Below are 9,094 nucleotides of genomic sequence, written 5' to 3' on the forward strand. Positions count from 1 at the left end.
TCGGGGGGATGCTGGCAGGCAATCAGTGATGTCATGCCAGCAGTGCAGCGACGGCAGCTTAACCTATTTTCGGAAATACCACTGATTTCTATTTATAACCTTGCTGAACAGCATGTATGTTCAAAACACTCAGTCACTTTTCAATCTAAGATGTGATCATTATTATCCAACACTCAGTACAGAGTGTACGGCTACTTCCATTATTTGTATTTTGAAAAAAAAAAAAACAACCTTCATTCAGCAGCAACAGCCGGTGAGACCTTTTCATTGATCGTTTGTTGGGAAAATTTGCTGTTAACGAGTCACTTCTCTAAATTACCCTAAAGCCACCATTGGAATCAGCAGTATCAACCATAGAGGCGCACGAGTAAACACTGCAGACACGAAAAAAATCACCTCAGTTTGGGGTTGATTTAATTCTAGATTTGTCAAACTCGGCCTCTGTTTGTCTTTTTTTATTTACCATCTACAGTTCTTATCCCATGTGAAGGATTCTCTTGTCTCCCAGCTTCATAATGACTCTTTTTGGGGGGGATAAAGTAAACTTTTGTCCCTTGATCTCTCAATCACTCTCCCTTCTGCCATACATTCATTGTTTTGTGCCTGTGTGTTGTTCCCCTGGTGGGCCCTGCTGCAGGTATGTCCTGTAGGCCGTCCTGTAGGCCGTCCTGTAGGCCGTCCGGCTCCTCCTTTGCTGCGCCAGGCTGCGTTATTGAGCGGAATTGACTGACGGAGCTGCGTGGTACTCGCCCAAACTTTGTTTTCATGTGCGTGCTCAGGCAAATACATGTCAAAAATGCAGGCATTGTTTACTCTTAGAACCGTTAGGATGTGACAGCTTGACTAATCTGTGGTTATTCCCTGTGTATAAGGCAGGACATACAACTTATTGTTTTCCAGGATGGAACGAGGCTTTATCGCTTGAGTTCTCTTGAGCAATTCCAAAATGGAAAGGGATTATCGCAAAAAACATTGCTTTAGAATACCCCCCTCCCCCCCCGGCCCCCCCTCTCTCTCACCTCCCTTGTTGTTTCTTTTCCAGCCAAAATAACCGAGTGCCCAGTCAGGGCCCAAACACAGCATTAGAGAGTTCATGCCCTTCATACAGAAACCACCAACTCGCTTAGCCCGAGTTCCACTGCCTCGAAAGAGTACACTCTTCTCCCATATAAATTAGATGGGCTTCTGTTTAGACTTCGTTGGCTTTGTGTATTAACACCATACACTAACAAAGTGCTCTCTTTATTCAGTTACAATAGCAGATTTGAATCAAGGACAGTGTTTTAAATATGTTTAGTAGAGATGTCAATTTAAAGGTTTATATGTGAGGACATGTAAGGGGAGCTCAAAAATAGTCAATACATCGGCAAAAGGGAAGCGCTGCAGGAAAAAAAAATCTTCAGAAACGGCTGAACTAACAGGCAGAGGAATGAATTTATGTTCTAGAAAAGTACAATTCAAAAAATTGATTGGAATTGAGGTCTGAATGAATTATGTCGATGTAAATAAATTGTTTTCAACTGTTTCATATTTACCACTAACTGAATGTGGAGTACCATTTATTTTTACTCTCCCACACATTAACAAAACCTTCACTGAACGAAAAAGGGAAACTATTCAAATCCAGCGCTGAAGATTTTAGCAAGGTGACCAAAACCATGGCTTCAAACCCAAACCCCTTTGTTGTTATTAGGGACAGACCTCGTAAGGAGGCTAGCTCCAGTCCGCAGTCAAAGCAAAACCCAGCACAGAGTTAGTCGGGGTCCATTGAATGTATAAATAAAGAGCTGCTGTAAGTTCTCATAAACCAGTGTCTTTGTGATAAAGTGAGCCAATATGTTTCCCCTGAAACCTCTTAGTACAGCTTCCCACATCTATCTCTACTACAGACACGCAGTAACAGCGAATATATTCCACAAAGGTTGCAGGATAAAAGCACTCCCAATATACAGAAAGCAAAATACAATCCAAACCACAACAAATGCTGCACTGTTGCTGGAAATCAATCCATCTGAAAGGCTCTCCCCGGAAGATATTAAAGAGAGAATTTGCAGCCTGGTGAGTTCGGTGTGTGGATGCTGACCTCCAGCAGAGCACAGTCTTGTCTGCATCTGAGATTGCCAATCTCCTCAGAGGAAAAAAAGTGGAGTAGAGGGAGTGAGGCAGCACTCCTCATCTGGAAGTCAGGGCCCGTAGCGCCCGTCAGTACCAGTTGAGCTGCTGCATCTTTTATGAGGAATGCCCTGTTGCTTATTACAATATTTACAGACGTTTAAAGATTGCGAAGTGAGTGTTGTTACTGCATTAGTTTGGCTCAGTGGCCTTCACTCACTGGTCCTGGCAGAAGGTTTTACTCCAGATTTGTCAAATCAATTCACTGCACAAAACTGCTTCTTCTTTTTTTTTTACGCTGGAGTATGGATGTCACGTCTTTCTAAAAAAACCCCAAGCCCTATTTAGTTTTATTAGCAATCACACAATGACCATACTGGCAAAGCCCTATGCTAAACAGATGCCTGTTAAATGAATAATATCACAGTCTGTAAGTACTATCCATGCCACGACTACAGCTGCGTTTATGGTCTGTAAGTAGAATTATTCCATCTGTTTCCTCAGGGGGGAGGCTGTTCTACAGCAGAGCCATGATCTCTAACATTAAGACGAAACACGCAAAACAGATGTATAAGTCACGCATCACTTTTATCAATGAGGACAAAGGGAAAGTCCTTGACAACACAAGCTAGATGCAGTAGTGTCCTGCAATATTCATTACATGTAAAAATAAATAAATAAATAACTCCAGGCTCATGTTTCATATTTCCTCATCTGAGTTACGTGGACGTATATGTGCACTTTCTACTCGTCACATTTCCTTTCCTTCTCGCCTCTATTTATTGTATTTTTCGAGCCACAGAGGAATGCTACCCGTCAGACCGTCTCGGAAAACCAAAGAAAAAACTTAAATAAATATTTTATTAGAATATGCTTTGATTTAATGTGCTTCTGCTTGGCTGAGGTCTAAGGCAATATCTCTGCTCCATTTATTAATGCATTAACACAAAGATAGTTGAAGCACGCTTGATATTTTTTTGGCTACCTCTGCTGGCAGATATGAGCAGTGTAGGTGTTCTTTGTTTCATTGCCTTTTGTTGTGCTGAATCACACCTGTAAAAAAAGAAAAAAAAATCTCTCCTTCCACTACGTTGCTTCACTGCCTGCGGGAATTAATCAATCTGAGGCAAACCTGTGGGATATAATCTACCTTGACAAGCAGCGTAATTCAGCTGAAATCTTAAACATCTGCTCGCGCTGATATTTAAATTCATAAAGAGACATTGAGAAAAGCTGCAGAGTAAGCAAAGCCAGGCCTCGCTATATGTTGAACGTGTGTCAATCCGATGCTAATTGCAAGCAAAGGGAAAACTTTTTCCACGACATCAGGAAATCCTCTACCTATTATTACGCATTAGGCAACAATAATTGTCAGGCCATCGGCAGCACGGGCAGAATTAATCATCTGAAGAGGCCAACTAGACTGAATTTTTAATTGGCAGAGGCAGCCACTGTTTAGGGAAGCAACCAACTGATCACCCAGGAGACCGCTGCTTCAGACAACGCACATTTGCTAATCCTCTTGAGTCGAGTTATAATGGCCGTGCATTATTATCGCACTTTACAAACTCATTCCATGTTTTCCCTCATGGATTACCAGAGGTTGGGGCTCAGGATGTGCATGCACGTGAGTTGTGGCTGGAATGACACTAAAAAAAAAAAAAGTCCCAATAAAAGTATGTGTGTGTTAATCCTATTTGCTTAGTTACATAATTAACAATCTTACTCTAGATCACTGGCATGTTAAAAGTTGTTATCATGTAAGCCCTTCCATAATCTGATACACATCTGAAAAAATGAATTTGCTCTTTGTAAGCCAACAAATGAGCTACAAACTTAACGTTTATATATTTCTATGACCAGAAATTACAGTTGATATTTTGTAATGCATGAAACAGAAGGATTGACATCAAATCACCAGGGTTTGGTGTGCCAGATTAGATAGCCCAGTGGGCCATATCTGGTCCACGAGCCATAGTTTTACACATGTGTGATTACACAGCAGAAGAGGATGACAATGTGTATCCTGTCACTGCTGATTATATTTTCACCATTACATCATTATTGTGTCACACCTCCATCTCTGCATGAAACTTTGTTAGCTTTAACCTTTTTGCTAATCTTTCATGGAATGATTTTGCCGACCAGGGACAGGACAGACAGTCCTCTATTACAGCTGAGGATAATGACAACACATTTCACCGGTCCTGATAATGTCTTTTTATGTGATAGCAGACCTGGCATTGTTTGCACTGTTTGCAAATGACATTTGCATGACTGTCATTGATTGTTATTTGTCTTCTAAATGTCACTGCAATAAAAGGCGTATCTCCTGCACTAACATGATTCACGCATCAGCTTCAGCACTGAGGGAGGGTGGAACGAAGGATCTAAAATGGCACTCGGAGCGATCAAGTCGGTGGCAAAATGATAGTTACCGTTAGGTTTCATTTCTGTGACTGTCTATCGAGCATCCAGGATCAAACCACAATCAAAGAGCAGGCAAAGAAGTAAGGCTGGTACCAGACTCACGTCCTTTATCACTGCATTTCTTTCAGTTGGGTATTTGGAGTTTGAAATGACTTGTTAAAGTGCAGCGATAACACGTGGTAATTCCCAATACAATCAAACCATGTAGCTAATCACCCTGAGAATAAACACACATATGAGGATGATGATGATGATGATGGTGAATATGATGATCATGATGATGGTGATGATGATAAATATGATGATGAGGATGATGATGATGATGGAGACAATGATGAATATGATAAATATGATGATGGTGACGATGATAATGGTGATGATGGTGATGATGATGGTGATGGTGATGAATAAGAAGGACTAGGTGACAATGATGATGATGAAGAGGATGACCCTGCCCCACATCCAGGTGTTCTGAGTGGCCAATGACAATTGCCTGTGTACGGTGCAGGTTGTCAGTGTGTACAGTGGGCTGGGTGGATTTACAACCTCTGCCTGCCTCAGTCTTCCATTTTAGCGGAAGCAGCGCTGCATCACTGCCCACTCTGCGTGGCGACGTCCGTCATCTTGTGACAGTTTCGCGCCCAGTGGAGCCACTGTGGTGCTGAACTGATTTCAGTTTACACCCCTGCCTGCTCCTTCTGCACGTGCAGAGATGTTCAAAAAAGCATGTGGATGAATAAATGATACGGTAAAAGATGGGGCTGCATGGCAAGAGGGAAGCTCTTAAAAAATGCAGCCTGTGTCCCACTTAGGAGCATGTTAGGGAGGAAAAGATTACAATTTGAAAAAAAAAAAAAAAAAAGAAGGACTAGCCTACACTCTTGGTCCTGATTTCATGCAGTAGTGCAGTTGCAGTATTTATGAATATGCAATTTTGAAGCCAAAAATGAATTAAACAAATGGAGACCCAAAAATAATTATCCTGGAAATAAGGAGAAAGAAAAGGAAAAAAGGGGTCAAAACTAAACCTGCCCACGACCATCAGTTATTTCCTAAATTCACACACGCGCACACACGCACGTACACATACACATACATAAATATACATATATAAACGGAAAACACGATTTTCACAATTGCCTAATGCGCAACAATTCTGACACATTCCGAATAACAACAAATAGGCACACATAATAAGCAGTTATTAGTAGCTGTTTCAGGTGCGACACGTTACCTTTGTGCATGCCGGTGTAACGGTCTTTGAGAACTGTCAGTTCGTGGATTTTGCCAAACTGTTCAAACAGAGGTTTCAGGTCTTTTTCCTCCAAGTTCCTCGGTATCTGCCCGATAAACAGCTTAATGGCATCTTGGTCTTTCATGTTGCCGCTCTCCGGATGAATTGATATGGGTTCTGACCCGTTCATGGGTTTCGGGAATGTGATCGGAGGATACTGGTGCTGATGTGGGATTAAAAGAAGTGGCTGTTGGGTCGCTGGTTCCGCCGGTCCAGTGAAAACCAGGCTGGAGTGAGGATGCTGCTGCTGCTGCCTTCTTGTTTCAGTCTGGGTGAATCTGGCCATTCTGAGCTGGGAGCAGAGTGGATAATAATGACAACACACACACATACACACTCTGAGAGTCACACGCACACACGGATAGACACACACTGTGAGAGAGCAAGCACTCAGCTGGAAACCAGGCTGACTTTCTATCCGACTCACAACACACGCACACAGTGCAAGCTGAGGCAGTGGGGCCAATGATGGAGGAAGCGGCGCACAAGGAGCAATGTTTACCGCTCTGGAGCGACACCCAGTGGTACTTATTGGAAACCGACATTGTGGGAGCTGTTTGTTTTCGTGTGAACTGTAAATTGTATCATTCATGACGTCAAAATGGAAATAGTGGGTTTTTATATTTTTTAAAACTTTTGACTCTTAGGTTTGTGTCTTTGGTGCATATATGTACATAAATATGTACATATATAGCTACTGTATGTGTATATACAGTATATATTTGGTCACATACAGTATATGGGTATGTATGTGTGGTTTGATGGCTTTGAGTGTAGACTGAAACAGAGCATAAACAGAGACTTCACAGTGGTAGTCCACACCATGGTTTAGTCTAGTTTTTATACCCTTTTTGATGCACTCCAACCTTGGATGGGGTACTTGGTGGGATTAAACCCAGAACCTTCTTGGCCAATCTGTAGACCCCATTTCTCCGAATCTCAAGGTGAATAAACCTTAAAAGAAAGGTTTAGAAGGTTTAGTGAAACTGGCATAGTAGTTTTCAGTCTGTCTCACTACTTTCACTATAATAACTGTATAAAAGCAGCACAACATATATGAAACAATGAGCAAATTAGTCCACAGGTTTTTTTAAATAAATTATAATAAAATAAAATACAGTAATCTGAATGGGAACAGCCAAACAACAGGGTGGCAGTTCCAGCCACATCTCTGTGGGTGTGTTTGTAATAATTGTACAGCAGCTTCTATTCAGAGACCTCACACTGGAGTAACTGAAGATCCTTAGCTGACAGTTGGTGCTAATGTGAGTGTAATTGCTCATTTCTTTGTGTGTGTCAGCTCTGGTGAAGCAGTGGTCTGTCTGAGATGAACTCTCCCTTTGACTTTTAGCTTGGACTGACACAGAAAAGCGTAAGATCAATCCATCTGTAATTTACAATAAATACGATGAATGAAATAAATGAAAATAAAAAATAAAAAAACAACTTAAACACAATATATTCTACAAATAAAAGTCTTGTTAATTAAATATAAATAAATATGTTATTTTTAAATAAAGTGAACCATGGACTGGGACAGGACATTCAACGTATAAATTGATTTATAGTAAATATACACAGAAATATAAAAACATTGCAATTGTAAACACCAATCTGCCTCATTTACATTGTACACGTCAACTGTACAGTGAACGCGAGTCAAGGCAGTTGTAATGGGCAATCATTCATGGGATTGAGTCAAGGGACTTGGAAACATTAACCACAATTAGCAGCCTTACTGTAAGTACTTTTCAAATAGTACCCAGCCTAATCCTCCCGTAGAAGCTTTTATTTGCATCATTTGCCTTCTCTTCTCTTCTGAGTCTTTAACCACCCTCCTCCCCACCCATTCCTAAACCATCATCTAAATAAAATATTGTCTTTTGACAAAAACTAACGTATGGCACAGAGCGTTGTTTGGCACACAGCTCAGAGCCGCAAACCACTATTTAAGTAAAAAACACATCTGCTTGACAGATTTCTAATTACAGCACATTTAACACTGGATTAAATAAAGTGATATACTGTCAGTGGCAGCAGGCTTCAGGCTGCAAGGTGAATCAATACCACTGCTGCTGTTGCTTCTCCAGCTTTGGAGAGTTGGCCCCGAACAGGTCTAGTTCCAAAAAATTTGGACTTGCATATAACTAAAGTGTTTTATTTTATAAATTTTGAAAAACCAAATGTTTGTGTATGTCACGACACATGTGATAGTCTTAATAATATTCTTAAACCTCTGGTATACCTTGTTGTAGGTGGATCACTTTAGCCTGGTCATTTGAGAACATGCAACACGAACAACATACAGTATATGCTGTATATACGTTTAAAATATATATTTATATATTTATATACAGCATATACTATATGTTGCATGTTACTGGTATATACCAGGGCTACGTTTTGACTTGGGAGCTACTATTCAAATGACCAGGCTAAAGTGGTCCACCTACAACAAGGTATACTACTATGAAAACATTAGAATACCCAATATAGTATATCCCATATACTAACCCAATATACTATATATGTACATCATAAATTGGAGGACTGATTAAATGCATATAGCTTAATGGCAGAACAGTTTCGATTCTAACAGTAAATGGTCACTAGCATACACTACAGAATTATATGTCTTGTTTCTTTTCTATTATTTCTATTTCTCGTTATAATGTATTTTATTATGTTGACAGTAGAATGAGATGGTCCCCAAAGTGGAGATGTTGAAGATGGCTACCTGATTGATGGCGCTAGTTATCAAGAGAGAAGATGGTTGTTTTCTTTGGACGGGAAGTGTGCAATAATGTCAGTTCAAATGAACTGTACCCATAATATTTCCTTCTGCACAGTTCAATAAATGCAAGCATACAGGAAAAGACACGGGCAAACAGAGCACACATTGACATTAGCAGTCGATGTAACAGTGGGGGGCAGCTTTACAGACACGGGCTTTTATTCTTGCTGTGAACTCGTTCTTTTCAACATGTCTGTAATTCTTTGAGGCGCTGGGCCGCGGAGTCCAGTATGAGCTGTAGTGGCTGTGCACGCTGTTTGTGTTTGTGTTGCGTGAACAAGTCTCAGAGTTATTTCGTGCTAAGTTCGTGGTGTTGTACATGTATTGATTAGAAGTGGCAGGGTACTGACTGGCCGAGTGTATGAATAGAAATTGGCAGGAAACTGGAGTCAGAGTAGATGAGCTGGGTGAATGTCTCAGCATATTAGTCTGCTTACATGTGCACCGAGGAAACAAACATCACT

The 9,094-nt window shown here is 40.8% G+C and overlaps 1 protein-coding gene across 7 annotated transcripts in view; it reads right to left on the reverse strand.

Moving 5' to 3' along the window:
* Positions 1-6,416, reverse strand: part of celf5a (cugbp, Elav-like family member 5a) — a 156,999-nt gene extending 150,583 nt beyond the window's left edge. For 3 of the 7 annotated variants that reach the window (XM_017042452.2, XM_017042442.2, XM_017042426.2), the window contains exon 1: positions 5,777-6,415. In XM_017042452.2, coding sequence (XP_016897941.1) covers positions 5,777-6,167 — 391 coding nt within the window. In that variant the 5' untranslated portion in view covers positions 6,168-6,415. Of the gene's footprint in view, positions 1-5,776 lie in introns of all 7 variants that reach the window. The other 4 variants (XM_017042437.2, XM_017042422.2, XM_017042445.2 and 1 more) reach the window with 3 other exon arrangements.
* Positions 6,417-9,094: the final 2,678 nt, after the last annotated feature.

This window comes from Cynoglossus semilaevis, chromosome 2 (assembly GCF_000523025.1).
Source record: "Cynoglossus semilaevis isolate Cse_v1.0 chromosome 2, Cse_v1.0, whole genome shotgun sequence".
In the NCBI taxonomy this organism is placed as follows: domain Eukaryota; kingdom Metazoa; phylum Chordata; class Actinopteri; order Pleuronectiformes; family Cynoglossidae; genus Cynoglossus; species Cynoglossus semilaevis.